Raw genomic sequence first — 18,560 nt, forward strand, 5'->3', positions numbered from 1 at the left:
AGTCCAGCTTATTTTGCCCTAGTTCTGTCATTGTATAACATTGAAAAGAAATAACAAAGCATTCACAATATAATAAAAAAATACCTACTTCAGATAAAGAGCTTTTAGTGCATGCAGAGAACCATACCCTTCCACCAAACTACATGGGGGAATTTCAAATGCGGTACATGAGTTCCTTTTGGCAAGTCCCAAGTATTCTCATTAGTTTTCTTCTAGCTTATAGCATGCAGAATGGGAGTTGTGCACTATACTGTTTTGAGAAATAACATTTTAACTGCAGTGGCATAACTAAAATTTTGTTCAAAAAGGACTTTGTTAATCTTGTGTGTCTCAAGTTATCATATGGAAAAACATAACTAGTTTTCCCTGCTCTTGGACAGAAGTTTCTTTATACAAGATTTTCTTTTGTCAAAGTCCATACATTGTTAGTACCTAGCACTGTACCTTCAGCTGGACACTGCATTTGGGACATGGGATGGAAATAAATTCAGCTAAATACTATTTCTGAAGGGTTTTTCTAGTAGTTAAATATCAGGGCATTCTATTGAGGTACCCCTGAATCAGATCTAGCATAATTAGTGCGACATTAGTGCGATTAGTTACTAAAATATGGTTTACGTAAATGTGTAAAAACGGAAAAGAAAAGCAAGGATAGCTACATTGGGGACTCCATAACAAAACCATTGCTAAAATTTGACAGAAGACACAATTAAAACTGCCGATAGGGAGGACTGGAAGTAGAAGCTGGGAGGTCGTTCCAGATGAGGTATTTAACATTTGCTGCTTGACAGCTACCCTTTCAAGACAAGGATTGCAGATTACTTTCAATTACAGATACTAACAATAACAGTAGGTTTTACTGACTTGTGTTCAAATGATCTCTGCACTAAGCTAGACACTGCCCATGTCCTAAAATACAGTAATCATGGTTGGTTCAATCAAAAACAAAAAAATGCTAACCTAATGAGCAGGCATAAAAGAGATTTGTAAACCCATATGCATGTTGCAGAAGAAACGATATGTAGCTATGAAATTGTCATAAGGCAGAATATGAGCCCATGGGTTTCTATACCACTAACAGGTTTTGGTGAAGCAGGAACACTGTGCCATGTTTCACAGAAATAAAGTACACTTGAAGAGGAACACCTGTGACTGGTTAGACTGACTTCCAGCATCCACCAGCCATTATTTTTTTCCCACAAGCTACATTAGGTACTGGTTTTAAAAAGTACTGCAATCGCACTTTATTTATACTAACCAACAGACATAGCATTTCTATCACATGGTAAACTTCCAGTATTATAATAATTAAGAAAATTGTATCACCTTTTGAAAGACTGAATTGACTAGTCAAACGGTTCCAATCCACTGGAGGCTGTTTTGCCATCAAGGCATCTTATCTCCCTCTTCAGAAATACTCATCTGTTTCAAGTCACCCTGCTACCTCCACCGAGCCAACCTGCAGAGGTTACCTAATCTCTCTGTAAGTATTGTGTCATGGAGTGTGCTTTCCAGCCCCGAATATTTTTGTCTTTTTGTTTGTTTGCTTATTTAAGTTTCCCTGTATTGACATATGATTTGCAAAGTGTAAACACTGGGCTGTATCTTATGAGCATTCTCATCGCTGCACAAGCACATTTCAACCTTTGTTTGATCTTTTTATAGTGCCAAAAATGTAGTAGCTGTAGTAGCTGTAGTAGCTGTCCCCTTTAGGGAAGGGGCTATAACTACAACTACTACAACTACCTCCTTAGAAGCATGTTACCATCCTTGTCTTTCTACATCCTTTTCTGAGCCATTTATTTCTGAAGGGAAGAACAAAACAAAAAAAACTCCTGTGACACCAGCATTAAACTTTGTATTCCGTACTGCTAAATAGATTACTCTGCAGTTGAGTCTTCTAAATCGCATTTCTAGGATTGAGATAATTTTTAACCATAGTTCTGTCTTAGAAACCGGGCAGTAAATCACAAATTGTAACTCTGGAGGACTATTATAAAAGATGCATATAAAATCTTCTGAGATAGGCAGCTGATACTGGGATCAAATGTTTAAAAAAAAGAAGTTCCTGGGACTGTGCACTGGCTCTGTTTTGTTAGTAGATTGCTCACATTTCAGGTACAGAAAGCGCAAACAAAGCTTTTTAACTTTCTTAAATATCCACCGAGAAGGAATTACCTGAGTAAACTGCCAGTAAAGCTTCATTCTCTTGGCTTTGGCATAATTGCATTCAATGAGCCTGGGCCTGCTGTTCACATCCACCAGACATCTGTTGTCATCGTCGTCGATAGTAGGACTCAGAACACCCACGTGGAGCTGCTGATTGCTTGTGTAATAGACATTCTGCAAGAGGAAGCACAAAGGTGATGTGTGGCCCCATGACACGTAAATTATTTCCTTTCATGTAGGAAGCAACACAATGTTTTTAAAGTTGTTTTAAATTAACAAGTTATTGAAGTCCAACAAGTAGTTGTTGATTAAGTAGCGGCTAGAAAGTATGCGAACAAAATTTAATGTTGTCTCATCATGTGCCTCTTAATGTTCATGCATCATGGGTCTTCTTTAAAAGAGCAAGGTGCACAGTTGTAGCAGGAAGGGGTAGTAAGTTTTAATAATTGCTATCAATTCTGATTAGATCGTCTCATCTGAGAATAATACCCAACTGAAAAGGTAAGAGAGGAAGAAAGAAAGAGGAGTAACCACGGAAGTTGAACAGGATCTTTGTCCTGAATCTTCTGTCAGCAACAGAATGCTAAATGAAGGCTTGTACAAACAAAGATCAAGCATCAGATTCAAGACAGCTAACCGGAATGCAGTGTATGCAATAAAAATACTACCCATTATTTAGCAACACACGGCAGGAGAGAACAGAATGGCCATGCTTCAGGATACCTCATGTTACTGTATGTGTTGATGTACATACAAACAGAGGTTGGAAAAAGAATACAAATGTCACCTGGTCTGGATTTCTAGCAAGACTGCTCTTACAGGCCTCAGTAACTACATGTATAGCCATAGTCATGAGAAGGTTTTTATTTACACGAACTATTTTTTTCAACTCTAACTGAATGTTAGGGATTTCTTTAGAAGAAGGAAAAAGAAGGGGAAAAGAAGTAAGTTTGCCATGCAGAATAGATAATATGTCTTCTTCAGAATCCCAAGTTATATACAGCCCTAGTAACATAATACAGGAATCCAGAATTTAATTTTGGTAAGATCAGACCTTCCCTTGACAGAACCATGAGAAAGATGAATAAGCAATGTCATCCTTTAGCAGCATGATCTAATAAGTGTAAGTATTAGGCTTTGACAACTTGAATGGTATCAGCGGCTAGATAGAAGCATAAAATTAATGTCTCCATCAGCTGATTTTATCCACTAATACTATTTATCTATAAAAAGAGGAAGCTGGAAAAAGGCTGTCTGTGTTGGGAAACTTGTCTGTTCCCAAGGCAGGCTTGATGATATTATATCCTGGTATCATTATTGATGCTGTATCTTGTTTCGTATCTGCGTATTCGTTCTTGTGAAAACGCTAATAAAATATTAATTGCAAATACGAGCAGAAGCAGAGATTAAACAGAACAAACCAAGACTAAGAAGGGATCTGGGAGTAGAAAACTCTTTGAATAACACATTGTAAAAGACCAATGTGCTGAAATGAGAGAAAGCAGGGTTTTAGCAGAAAAAGCAGAGATCAAAAACAAGTGTTTCTGTGCAAGGCTGTGGACTCTGTTCACTCTGCTGTAACATATCTTTACATCCTCTGTGGATGTAAAGAAGTGGGATAGTTCTCTCAGTGTTACTGGAGTTGTTATCCAAGGTTTATGCTGATTGAAGGTTTAACCCTTTCATCAATTCTTTGCCTTTTTCACCCCACAGAAACGATACCGAAATCTGAGCTGGCAGAACCTAGGAGAATCTAGGTTTTAAAAATCTGCAATAGAGAAAAGGTGAATGGTTCAGTCTTGGATTACAGGGGAAGAAAAAAGGACCTAGTTGATGAAAACACATTTCAGAAAGGGTTAGTTGCTACTGAATGAAAAAAAAAAAAAAGGAAGAACTGTGGAAAGACTTAACAGGAAGACACCCCAACAGATGCCATCCAAAAATTGGGGAATGAACAATCCTGTACACAAGCAAATGCTTTAGAAGAGCAATAGACATTTAAAATAAGTTGTCTAAAAAGACCATTGAAACAAGTATGGTAAGTAAATTTAAGATGTATCTTTTGGGGAAAGAACAACGATTGAAATAGTGATATAGCAAGGCATCAAGATCAAGATAATTTTCAAACACGTCTGTTAGGACACACAAAGGTTTTGTTTTAGCTCTTTTGCCTATTATCTGTAACTTCTACTGGAAAAGTGAGATGAAAAATGTCAGTGTTATTCAGAAGCTATTTGTTAATGTCATTTTTTTTAAGCACATTGCCATCAATGAAAATATGTTAGAATAATTTTAAGGTTTCTGTGTTTTTTCATTTTTTCTTTTTGCTTGTGCAAAAAAGTGATGTACCTGCAAACCTTCAGGGCTGAGCTGTTTTTCTTAGCTCAGTCTCTTCAGCCTTTCAGAGAATGGCCTGAAGGTTTCAGGTAATGGGTTTCCCTTAGGAGATGAAGCAAACGTAACCCATAGTGCAGCTCCACAGGCTTTATGGCTGTCAAACCAGGGCTCAGTCCGTGCATCTTTCTGGGCAGGAGTAGAACCACGGCCCTAGCTGGGGGAATTACCTGTTTGTTGGCAAGCTCTGCAGAAACAGAACTATTGCAATTAGGCTTATTAGAGGTAAACTCATAGGTTGCCACCTACCTTTATAGAGTTCACCCTAACTGCTATTAGTATTTTATTTCTCACAGGTGTTTACCTCGGTGGACGAGTTTAGACAAAGAAAGAGGAGCGAAATCTCCTGTTCTCACTTACTGTTGGGACTGATGCCCTGCAGCTTGTGAAGGGACAGGTAGAAGTCAGCTCAAAAAGTTAAGCAGACTCTGATACAGTGTTTTGGTAAGTGGTGGCTAGTCTTTCAGACTAGGCTCTTTCAGGATGCTGCTCTGCTCGAGCTGTACCATAGTTCATTTCAGAATTGAAAACATTAGACACAGCCTGACAATATATATTTTTCTATTGGAGGTATCACATCAGAAGCACATACCCCGTAAAAATTCATCTTCAGCTGCTAGCAAAGAGACAGAGAAAGATTTGATTTGCTATTGGTCAGAGTATTCAAAACTACAGGATAATCCCTGGCTCCTTCCTCCAGCCATGAAATAAAGCAATCCCCGCACTGAGACATCTTAACCGCAAGCATGTCAGGACACGCATCCTGGTATCAATTGGTAAGACAGGAATAGTTACTGTCACCAGCAGAAAGGTCCAGCTGCTTTTTTAGTCTGAAACCTTAAGTTATTAAATATCAACCTATGGTTGAATTTCCCTTTAAAAGTATTAAACAACAAAAAAAAAACTTTTCATTGCTTTTACAGTGTATCACCCTGCTTCCATCTAATAATTTTCACTTCAAAAATGTATTTTAGTTTTTTTTTTTTTTTTTCCTCAGTTTAAAGGTGATGCACAAATTGCTGTTCTGGAATGGGCTGTATGAAATTAACCAGCTGAGTTATATTAACTTAAATTACTTCATTAGGTTATAATTTGCTTGATTTTGTATCATTTGTAATTTAAATTAACCTGCAGATAAAGTAAGATCTTAAGAATTAAAGCTCAGGTTTTATCATCTTACCTGTACTGCTGTAGAAAGGGATACTTTGTACATGTGATTCAAGTACCTAAATAAATGAATGTACCCAGCAATACTTCTTACCTGGATCACTTCGCTTGAAGCGGATGCTTTTAACAAGCATCGACAATTCCTTTGCAATCCGCTTCAGTACAAGCGGGGCGACTGAGATACTTTTGTTTAAAGCACTTGAGAAGTTATAAGCAAAAAACATTTCACTAGCACACTTATTTCTACAGTATTGCAACGCCAGCATTAACTAACACAATATGATAGATAATTCACAGTAATTATTGAAGAATGGCTCTGGTACTTACTTGGAACTTCCAAAAGACTCGATATTGAGTATGAGCTACTAAGGCATTGAGGTGCTTCAGAAATTTTAGCTTGGAGCTTAGAGCTTTCATTTCTGCTCCATGACAAGTGTCACAGTAGTCCCTGCTCAAGTGCCTGGAATCTCAGTGAGTGAAAAAGTCACTTGGCAGTACTGAAGTCAAGACACTTGCCCCATTCTAATTTACAGCATTCCAGCAATCTACTCTTCATTCCACTTTCATAGAAAAGACAGCCCCGGTAAAATACATCCTCACATTTTCACATTACCATCACACGGATAACTCCCTGAAGAGCCACAGGATTGCCATTTATTTGATAATCAAACAGTTGATTTAGAAACAAACAAAAACCCTAAATCCTGCCCTACCTTGTGAGAAAACAAGCCTCCTTACCTTTCATTACTGTGCTCTAGCTCACTATACATTTTGTTCACTACAGTAGTTCTGCTGGACAGATTTGTGTCTCTGGGCTACTGCAAGGTAGTCAAAAAACTAGATTAGACACAAGGCCGTGTCTCCTCAGCAGGTGGAACTGCAAGGATTCATCATGACTGTCAATTATAAAATCTGCAAAACCATACGCAGGATTTGTGAGCAGCGAAGGCTCAGGGTTAAAATACCACCTGTGTCCTAGGCACATCCACATACCCTTCAGCCACACTCCCGCCAGGTGTTTCTCCAGGGTGAACATGTGCACTTCATGCACAGCTGCAAAAACCTCTGAAGGCTGCTACCAGCTGCCTTCTCACCTGGCCAGCAAAGCAGGCCAGGCCAGGCCAGGCATTCAGCCTCCTCAAGAAACTTCCCCTGGAAGTCTAGGGCTGGCAGCAGATTAATGCAAAAGAATTTGTTCAAAACAAAATACGGTGTTAATCTATAAAAGTTTGCCGCACGCAGAGAAAAGGATTAAAACAACAAAAGCCTACATATGTGGGTCTTAAAAGTATCAATTACCCTCAAAGTTTGACAGTCTCTGCCACAAGGCTTCTCTTTCAGACTGCCTTCTGTTCTCAAAGAACAGCCTCATTACTAATCACCTGCCTTCTGCAGTTTTTTTGCAGATGTCCTGAGAATGTTTCCGTATGAATGTTTCTGTAAAACTTCCATATTGCAATTAATGGGCCAGTAACTCCTTAGGTTTCTTGATCTTTTTACCTAGAAGTGTTGTATCTTAGACCATTGTTTCATTTCCTGCTTGCTCTATCTTACAATTTTTTTGATTATTCATAGACAAAATGTGAGACAATCAAACTGAGTTTGATATCACATTTTTACAACCAGTAACATGTTTCCTAAGGAGTGAGATTTACTCACAGCATACTTGGTACTTGTTCTAAAGAGGGAGAAAAAGGACAGCTAAAAGACTAGAACACAAATGGTAGTTGAGAGCTACATTTCCCAGAGTTCTCAAGGAATCTTGATAGTGACAATTACTGGACTGGTAGGGTTTTTTTTTTTTTTTTTTCCTTCCTTTAATATTCTAAGTCTCTCGCTTTTTCTTTTTTTTTTTTTCCTACTAGAAACAGAATTTGCTTAGATACAAAAAAGGTCCAAAAAAGGTCATGTCCTAGCCAAGTTCTTTCTGCTGTAACTTGGAAATTTTGCCTCCGTTAACAGTCTTCTAAGCACCACAGAATTCATTCTCCACTAAGCTAATACTCTATGGTTAACACATGCATACTTCATGCAAGTAGCCAGAAACTAACACTGAACATGGCGAAGAGGCAAAAGAGCAGATCTCGTTAAGGACTCTCAAAAGCAGAAGCAAGGAGTGATTAATGAAAGGTTACAGCTGATACAACGCACACTGAATCTAGCATATGTGTCTAGCAGGTTCTTCCTCCCTAATGTGACTCATTTGAGGAGATTCGGTTATTTTTGCTTACAGTGACTGAGCATGGAGGCAGGTGGGGAAAAATATCCCCGTCAGTTGCTTCAAGAAGATCATGAGGCCCAACATAGCCAGAGTGTTCACTAGTATTGATCAGCCAGGCCAACTGGCAACCAGCAAGCTGAAAAGTTGCTGCTGTCATTTCTAGAAAATTCCTAACTGCAATTCTGTGACAGACTTACTGCAAAGCTCAAATGACAACTTGGATGGGATGGTCACATCAAGTAGCTACAGTGGCATCATAGCACTAACACTTGCCAGAAGAGTAATGAAAGTGCCAGGCAATTCAGCTAACATTTTTTTTTCTCATGGTAGGAATATTCCTAACATGACCACAAGATAGAATCTGCACAAAACACCCCAATGCTTCTGAGTACAAAGGGAGTTCAAAGAACAGTTTATCTGGACACAAATACATTGCCTGGTCCTCATAGCAATGTGGAGTTTCTGTACATGAGAATTTTGTCCTTAAAGGCCATATCATGATACCCATTACAACTGACACTGAAATCTGACTTTTAAGTGCAATGGTATTTTGGTTCTAAGTTTAATATTAAACTTTGAAAAGCCACCAGAGTTGATGAAGACTTAAGAGCTGACGTGGGTTGCCAGTTGCAGTAAATTATTCATAGGAGCTGGCTTATCATGTAGCAGAAAGTTACAGTAAGATGTTCAGCTTAACACAGAATGATTAGCTGAAAGATAAATTGCCAACTCCCCACCGAAAGTTTAAAGCAATACACACTGATTTTCAAAGCTGAAAGCCATTTGTAATCCTTATGGCAACATTCCCAGTTGAAGTCACGCTGGAGACTGGCACATGACTGTGCATTTATAATGAGCAAACTTAATGCTCACCAACACCAGTGTTTATTTGCTACTCTGCTTTTGGCATAACTGAAACCTCATTCACTGCTACTTTATTCCATTTTTGAACCACGTTTTTCTCCAAATGAATCCATGAAGTTGCTGATTGTTATGAAACTGGAATAATAAGTTAACCTATTAGATTGAAAGTCTCAGAGCAGATTCATATCATAGAATCATAGAATGCTTAAGGTTGGAAGGGACCTCTAGAGATCATCTAGTCCAACCCCCCTGCACACGCAGGGTCACCTAGAGCAGGTGGCACAGGACTGCATCCAAGCGGGTTTTGAAGATCTCCAGAGAAGGAGACTCCACAACCTCATATGTAAGTATAACTCCAGTTACAGCAATCTAGTGGATTACAGTAAGTCCAGATATAGTTATGTCCATTTGTATTGTCCCTGACTTTTTATTTCAGCATTTCTTGTTACATAAGCACAACTGAATGCATGAACTCAGCTCTCCATTGAATTCAGGTTAATTGTGAATAATACAAACAAATAGATCACTAAGATTTCAATCAAGTGTTTTCTCTGTACTGTTCGTACAGGAAAGGCTTCCCGTAGAAACCCAACTAGTGACTGAGGAATAGCATCCACCAGAAAGCGCTATTTGTACAAGGTAGCAAATTCATGCAGAGCAGAATCACTCTGTTCAGACACGTGAAGCTGTTGTGGAAACTATGCATCAAAACATCTTTTTAGAGAGCTTTGTTAGTTGTTGCTGAAAGCACACAAAGAACATCCTTATTCTGTTTACATAATTCTACTTTTTAAGCAGTCTGATGACAGTGCTGTGATTTCTGTAAATAATATAACTTAATGACCAACTTTTTACAACAGCATATTAATGGAGGAGAAGTTAGTTTGGGTATTAATATACCTAACAATAAAAAACAAAGAGCAAACATTTATTTTTGTTGGTCAGTTCTGTCACTAACAGTTGAGCTTTCCTTTGTTCGTATAAAAGGTCAAGGTTTCATGTACATTTCACATGGAGTTTGTCCTTAGTTGTTTTGACAGATGAGGGCCTTTGCCATGGCTATTCAGTGGATGGGGGAGAGGAGCAAATTGGACTTTGCGGCATTTGATCCCTTTGAGAAAACAAGGAAAGTTACCCAACATCCACTGTAGCACTTACTAACCTAAAAAAAGTTAAGCCCATGAAGCTGAAGAGATTTACGATGTTTAAATGGACAGCATTAAAATGACAACAAATCCTCAAACACACTAGCCTACAAAGAGTAAAGGCATTATTCCTTAGCTCTAGAGGATGTATTTCAAGGAGCACTATCACTTCAACTGATTTGTTAATCTTTACTATTAGCCTATAATACCATGTAGAGACTGACAGAGACTTGTAAAATTTTATCAGACCCAGCTGTATTCTAACAAAAGTAAGTTATTTGTTGCAATATTTTTAAATCATCCAAGGCAAGTGGAGAATTTTATGTAGCTAACAGATACATCTGATTTTTGAACAAGTACTTTTCCTGACTACTGAAGTAGTGGTGCTACTCTCTTGAGAGTGACACTAAATGACTCTCGGAAACAAGTCAGCATCTAGAATTTAAATGAAGAGTCTGCAACCTCATGCAAAAAAGTACAGCACTGATTTTGTCTCGCTGTTCATGAAGAAAATGCCAAGATCACAAAGCTCGCCAACGAAAAGCAAGATGTGTCTCAGGCTGGAATACCAAGTGTGTTTCACATCCCAAACATCCCTCCTTTCTTATGCTCCTCGTATGCCCAAGAAAATGGCCAAGAACAACATCATCCAATAGATGTTCAACATTTTTTGTACTTCTAGGTTAACACCATTTTTTAAAGCACAGATGGAAATGAAGGAGACAGAACCATACATAAATATTTCTTTTACCATGTTTGGCAGACATTAAAAAGACTTCCTAGATTAGAAACAAGCCAGGCTATTAAAAAGCAGAAAATCACTTTCATGTCAAACAGGACATTAATGGCAGTTCAACGGTCTTAGCTCTGTGGAAAGCCTTCCTCTGCTTTGTGTAGTGAGCTTCGTTCCTCCTCCAACTAAGAACAGTGACAACTTCGTATTGTGCCCATTGCTTTAAAGTCATGGTCAAGCTTGGTCATGCTTTAAAGCTTGGCAAAAAAAGGAACAGTATATACCATGATGTTACAGAAAGACATGTTGTTTAATTGTGCAAACACTGATACATTTCCCACGGCTTTCATTTATTATGGTTTGACTTTGGGAGTTTACAGTCATACGTTTCAGGCTCACATACAAACTCAGACCTTAAAGGTCTCCATAGGCCAAGTAGAGAAGACTCAGAATAGTTTCAAGTTTTCCATAAGGATTATCAGGTGGATAAGACAACAAAGTAAAATCAAAACCCTCAGAAACTCATTGTTTAAATGACCTTTAGGTAAAACAGACAAACTTCCAGCAAAAAAGCTGAGCTTCAGGCTGCTGTGCTATCACTAGACTCTGAGGACAAGCCTCCATGACAAAGGGCAGATTATGTCTCAGACCTTTCTGTATATTTTCTCCCTGTCTGTGGGCCTTCATTTTTTTTATTTGAAGTAGATGATCCTATAAAGGTATCTGCAGGACACAGACAAAGAAAAAACCTTCCATTCCTTGGAACGAATACAAAAACTGCACGAGTCAGTCATAATCAAAAATCACTGAATATTTTGCAGGATACGTAATACAGTTGTTTGACCATTCCCACAAGTAAATTCATTCTCCATCATTTCCGTAGTTCTGAAATGGCAACAATTACTGCTTGTAGCAGCTTCCTAACTTGCATATGAATAACATCATAAGAAAGATTACAGTTATATTCTATGTAGTGATTTGCATGCTGATTCTCCCCAAAGCTAGGATAGATATCATTGCATGGGCACTCCAGAACCAGACTTTCCCTGGGAGCATAGGGTGCAGGGGCATTCCTGGGAGAAAGAGCGTTTGGGGAATTACTTGTTCCCTGCTTGCTTCTCCGCTCCCGAGGGGCAGCTGCCAGTGCCCAGGCCAGAAGGGCACCATGCTTAGGCACTGCCAAGGGCCATGGGCCCAACCCCCTGAGCCACTCAGGTAGCCCCACCTGAGTCCTAGCCAGCCATCCCAAGGCCCGGAGTCCTGCACAGATGCTTATCAAGGAAACATGTCTATATTCGTGTCCTCTGCTTTCCACAGGCCAAGGTTTGAGACCAGACAGCTGGTGTAACTTGTTGAACCAGCAGTCATGTCCTCAATTTCTGATGTACCCCTTGTAGTAGATGACTACAGAACTTAGGGTCAGCAAAGGCTCCTACTGCAGGTTTTGAAAATCTGGCTTTTTGGTGGCAAGAGCGTCATGGCCCCAGCTGGGTTTACAGCAAAAGGGAGGTTTTTCTATACAGAACAGGTTACAATTCCACCAAAGTGGGGTTTACTATTGTACATAGTATGTTAGATCGTCTCATTGCATAAGTAGCTCATGAATTAAGCTTAACGAAAAAGTCAAAAGAACATTTGCAGAGCTAGATTTAACTTCAAACCACATTAATTATACTTAGCTTTCTCCCCAAACACAGCCAGATTCAAGTAAAATGTCAGACTTTCAGTCAGATCCATCTGTACAGTATGCATCTGGAGGGCAGAACTGCATTTTCTTTTCCATTTTGAATTAAAAAGTTATATTCCTTCTGGATGCTCTCTTTGGACAACACTGTTGTCATTCTCCTAAGCAGAATCACAAGAGAGCAATCTGTCACAGAAACTCAGGTATCACTCCCTCACAGTGACTTGTCAGACTCACAGCAGAAAGGAAACCTGGACAGTTGAAAAACCCACTACTAAACTTGTTGGGAATTCCAGATAAAATCTCAAGGTCTGCATGAATGCAACATAGCTCTTACTTTATGAACTAAACTGCATCTGCATGAATGCAACATAGCTCTTACTTTATGAACTAAACTGCATCAGCCCTAAAAGCAGATGCCAGGAGATGTAATCGCTGCAGCATTCGAAGTACAACTTGGGAAACGATTGAGGACTGCTCAGACAGCAGCAGGCTACACAAGACACACTGAACCAGACTAATGCATCTGGATGCTGAAAAGGCATTGAACAGAGTCTGCCCATAATATCTACATCTACCTGGATGCAGATATTATAATTTCAGATTTCTAGTCATTGAGAGAAATAAAAACATTTTGAAAACATACCAGAAAAACAATCTGAACCTATGCAGAACTACTTGTTTTCATATCAAGGGGAGGTGAATCCAAGTCAAATCCTTGGTATTATTGGGTACAGGAAGAGAATTATCTCAGTGCCCCATAGAGGGGAATCTTTTCCTGCTGGCTTTACATCTGCTTTGCACCACCAGAACAGAGTGATAAAGCTATCTCGAGAAATTGTCTCCTGTCTGCAAATGCACAACTGCAAACAGTTGGAGAGCAACCAAGTTGAAGGGAGGGGAAGGATCATATGAAACGACTGCTTGAATAAAAAAGAGGGAATATATTTTTAGGAGAGAAGTTTGATGACTATCAAGGAAGCTGAAGAGAAATAAAGATCCAGTCTGCTACTCTTCTTACAGAATGTTTTTCCTTTTTGTAGTATCATGTCAGCTAGTATGTCTGATATTAGCATCATCCTTCACGTGATTTATATGTGGTTAGGAAGGGCCATCTGTATTAGGCAAATGTAACTTGATTTGAAAACAGGCCATACAGGATATTAAAAATCTGTCTGGAAGACAGAAATAGGCATTTTGCAGCAAACAGTTAAATTTTCAGCATGTCCCCCCCTGGAAGTAGGTGATTAACTACTTCAGAGTACTAACCGGGTACACACTGCACATCTGGCAGAGTAACATGTGCCCCACTTCACAATTCTTATTTAAAAATGCCTTGAGTATTCAATGAGGTCCCAATTCTCCGAGTCTATCCTTATGCAAACATACTCTTGTGAATTACGCTAGACTAAAAAAAGTGAGAGAAAAGCAACTTGACCACTTCAAAAATTCTTAAAATTCATGGTTACTGACAGGAGAGAGTGTATATTTGATGAGTTGTGTAAATGAAACCAATGCAATGGTATTCAATAACTTCTATTTCAACAATAGGAATCTTGACCACTGTAAGAGCAACAAAGCTTCAGTGTTCCAAATCAGCCCAGTTCCCTGCTGAACAAAGTTAATAGTGCAGTAACATCTGAACAACCTAAATGCATTTTGCCCTTATGGACAAGCAACTGAGCAGACAGATTTGACATGGCAGCTGTCCCTGTATTATCCTTCTAATCACACACGAAGGTAAGTCATTTAAAAAAATTTAAAGCCATAAGGTAAAGAAAATGTGTATCACTGTTCTGGTTACTGTAACAACTGGTGTTTTCTCTTTATATTCTGAATTAAAGCAAAATTTCAAAGTAGTGCTTGCTGTGAATGCTAGTTAGTTGACATGTTAGATTTCTCAGTCAAAGAGGATCATTAGGTTTTGTCATTCATTGTGACCATTGTAGTTCATTGTGATTGTTCATTTGCCACAAGGCACCTGGCTTCTGTCTGCTTACCACAGAGTCCAGTCACGTGTATTTCATTAAATTACAGCTTCCAGAATGGTATCAACTTTGATGATTTCAGCAGTTTCATTCACTGCTTCTTGCAATGATGAAAGCCAATGGTCAGTGTCCTAGTTTGTAATTTGTATCCAAACAACTTTAATACCTAGCCTTTAGTTACTGGAACAGACAGTGCCTAATTAAGGCAGTGTCTAATGCCCTGTATTTTCTTTCTGAGAAAGTACTTCTGTTTGGTTTATGTATAAACAGGTTTAGACTGAAGTCAATAATGGCTAAGCGCTTTTTTAATTGCTAACTTTAATAATTGACACAACTCTTTGATGGACAAATCAATGCTGATTTTTTCAGACGTACTAGTAAATACTCGATGAAGAATTTATATGCAGAAATAAATTCTTATTTTATTTCAAAACATTCCATAAATATTTTGTATAAACAGGAAGAACTGCAAATGGTGAACAACACTAGACAGAAAAGGAAGAGCTGATCAGGATTCAAATGAATCCTGTGAAGCTAACACAGCTCATGTCATCACATGGAGGGTTATGTGTGCTTTCATGGGGATCAGGTTTGCACCATGAATTCTAAATGAGCCAGTGAATGACTTCAACTAATGGAATGACATAATAAAACTATGACTTATGCCAAAGAAATTACTAGAGTGGATCTTCCATCTATTGTATTAACTACCTTATCAGTTAATCAAATCTTTTGAAGAATTGAGAAAAAAAATATGACCTTTGGAGTTTTAATTTTGATGTAGCAAATGCAATAATGCAACATCAGTTGAAAGAATATTTAAATTGACAACAACCAACAGTACTACAAAATTAATTGCCAAGTGCTGCCTATGTGTTCCTGTAACTATGCTGGTTTTATGCTGGATTTATATTGTAAGCGACAATTGGTTTTAAAAACTACAGATTGAAATACCTATTTGCCATGGGAAGAGACACCTTTAAAATGTGGATAACGCTACTAATTGCTACATAATATGCAGACCTATATCTCTGATCCATTTCAAATTAATGCACTTAACCAAATGTGAAATGCTCAGCTAGTATTAGGTTACGAGATGCTGCAGGTACTCAACATGGCAGTCTTACTTATTCAAATGTGTTTAATTAAAAACATTTTCAACTTAGAAGAGGTAAGTCTTGTCCTTCATGTTTTATTCTACTAAGTATTTTTGAGATTGCAATCAACTGAATTATGTAAATTTTCAGACCTGTTCCACTTTGTAGAAAAGAGTGTTAATAGAAAATGGGAAATTAATTGCTCTTTTCATTTCTAAAAATTAATTCAACTCAGCACTGAAATAGTACCCAGAATATCGGTGCATTGGAGGTATGCCGCCTCAGGATAGTGACTTCGGGCACTTTTATAAAAAGAAAAAAGACACTCGCAAAGTACCACTGAACTGTCTGCAATATAACCACGTAAGATGGAACATGCATTTTACTAGTTAACTTCATCTACAGTAGCTCCTCCCTACCTGAAGAGAAAATTCTGCTTCCTCAGCAGTCACAACACATCCAAGGTCAGAGGCAGCCATGTGTGTGTGTGGACAGGAGATGCTGTGCTGCTGACCACAATATTCCAGTGTTTCCAGGGCCCAATGAGTAATTTTGTGAGGACATCAAAACTGCACGTGCACGTGAAGGAAAGCCAGTTACACCATGGGGAAAAGCGAGCATCCCCGTGCCCTGCTAACCAGCTCCCAGCAGGGTGCAAGTACCACCCTGTGTCCCAATGCCTGAGCACCTCCGGGAGGTGCCACCCTGCCTCGCCGCACAGCCGATGGCCTTTGGAGCACACATATCCCGATGCCCAGCTACGAGGTGCAATTCACTTCTGAAGGTACCTGCTCCCTCTGTAGCCGTCCTTCATTCCTGTCAGCAGGAACCACATAGCAACAACAAAATCACCTGAAAACATCTGGATTTTTATTTCCCAAATGAGAACACTTTGGAACTAATATCCAGGCCAACAACTTTTAATCTCTTCTAAATTACAAGACTACATGAGAAACTCGAAATGTTCTGATAATTTTAAATTGTTTGGCATTCAGCCATTCACATGCTCACAACAGCTTAGAACCTTTCAGTGCAGCTTTTTTTACCATAATTACTCTGGGCAATCTACTTCATAGAGGAATAAAGTTCTCAAAGACATAGCCATGATAGATATGGTAGGCATTATTTCAGTCTTTAAAGAATACGAATACAAGACATTAATTTTATGGTAGATAAAAATAGTCTGAAAAACAAATTCTTTGCTATTCTGCTTAACATCTTTCCCTGGATCAGCTTCATCTATTCAACAAAATGCTGCATAAATTGTTCCCAGTCAAATCAAGGCAACAGCAAACATACCACTACAGACATATCAAGTGGATAATATAACAAAGTTGCTAATGATGATGAAACAGGAATTAGTCATAAAGAAATGCAACAGAATTCAAAATAAAGCAGATAACCAATGGACTGGGAGGCAAGTACAGAAATTAAAATGGTGCAGAAAACATGCAAAATGATGATAACATGATACACCAAACAATTACTTAAGGAGTAAGACAAAACAGTCTGGGAAGAAAGTTCCGTAATGCACAGTAACAAACTTAATTTTTCTCCAGGGGGAAGGGAAAAAAAAAAAAAAACACCCACAGATCTGTGAGCTGTGCCCTGCCCCCTCAAGCTGCTGGGGGAACTCCAGAGGTACTAATTTATTCAACCTACAGCTTCCATGTGCTGGCATTGCCTATTGTCCCCTGGGCACTCCAGAAACCTGCTTACTACTCTTTTGTGCTGATGCACTATTCTTTTCTGCAGTAATGTGATGAAAGCCAAGTCCAAGTAAATCACATGAGGATTTTGCCAGTTGCAGTTTCTGTTACCTCTATGAAAATTTTAATTTAGGAAAATAATTTTAACTGAATACTTTCAAACCATACAGTATCATTTTCTGAGTTCCCTCCCAGTGTCTGATGAGCAGGTCTGATGAGCATTTGCAGTCTGTCATTAAAGGTCAACATAAACCTCTGTATTTTTCCAAATCATCTTGGAATACCTGTAAATTTGCACCAGTACCTCTACTGTGCAACATTCAATAGTCTGTCTGTTTTAACAGAACGCCTGCCCTTTCTGAGACCTGCATTTCCCTCTTCTTTGGATTAAAGAGTGAGGTGGCCTATAGGATGTTACTGGACAACTGCTCTTACTTCTTCTAGATTTTGGTTTTGTTTTTCATTTGCTTATTAAAACACACAATCTGTGGCACAGATCTAGTTATCTTTGACTATTCTGTTGCATCCACCTGTGTAAAACAGGCAGTCATTTCTCAGGCAGTAAGATGCTTATTGATTTCTCTGATTACTTCCAACATTCATAGAAGAATGTTGTTTTTTAGAGGCTTCTTGTCTGTAAGCCTCCAAGCTATTCAAGTTCTTAATGCTCTTCCTTCTGGTACTAAATACTGGTAACACTCAAAAGAATGGATCTACTCTTTGCAATCTTCTTAAACGTTACCTCAGTTCCTAGAACCCTAATGTCAAGATTACTATGTTAATCAGAGAACTCATTTCAGCTTATAGCCTGTAGTACTACTCTTTTTGGCGCTACTACAATCACCTTCAGCAGTGATCCTCTACAACAGGAAAAGGTAGAGATTTCAAAAGCATCTAATGAAATTTGTACATTTTTTAATTCCATTCCATCCTGTCTGAAGAAAGAAAATAATTTTTTCAACAGAAAACCATTTCCCCAAGAATACATTGATACATCTGTCAACTATTTCATATTACTATGGTTGGAGTTTCTGTTCAAAGCGATCAGTTCTCTGAACTGCCACAGGCATGCACAAAGTTATACACCAAATTTATCAAACACAAGCACCAGTGCCTATTCAGTTACTTACAAAATGATGAGCGTAGAAGATCTTTCTTCTAACCCAGAATAGCTCCCCCCGCCCCAGTCAGCCTAGTGGAGCAGACAAAACGAGCAGCCGAGGGCCTGGAGTGGCCCCAGCACCTGGGAGGTGCCGGCTGAGGCCGGGCACCAGCGCCCCTTCTGTGACCAGCGGGCTCGTGCTGCTGCCTTGCCCACGTCCACAGGGCAGTACTTGCTTTGCCTGTACAGAGAGAGGCAAGATCTGTTTGCTGCACAGTGTAACTTTA

At 38.9% G+C, this 18,560-nt stretch overlaps 1 protein-coding gene across 1 annotated transcript in view; it reads right to left on the reverse strand.

Annotated features, from left to right (window-relative positions):
- Positions 1-18,560, reverse strand: part of GALNT18 (polypeptide N-acetylgalactosaminyltransferase 18) — a 191,670-nt gene that overhangs the window by 14,040 nt on the left and 159,070 nt on the right. Inside the window, 1 exon segment of the mRNA XM_088525819.1 lies at positions 2,179-2,343. Within this exon segment, the coding sequence (XP_088381945.1) occupies positions 2,179-2,343 (165 nt within the window).

The sequence above is a fragment of the Tinamus guttatus genome, unplaced genomic scaffold (genome assembly GCF_059628265.1).
Source record: "Tinamus guttatus ecotype Peru unplaced genomic scaffold, ASM5962826v1 Tinamus_guttatus_pri_ptg000240l, whole genome shotgun sequence".
Classification (NCBI taxonomy): Eukaryota; Metazoa; Chordata; class Aves; order Tinamiformes; family Tinamidae; genus Tinamus; species Tinamus guttatus.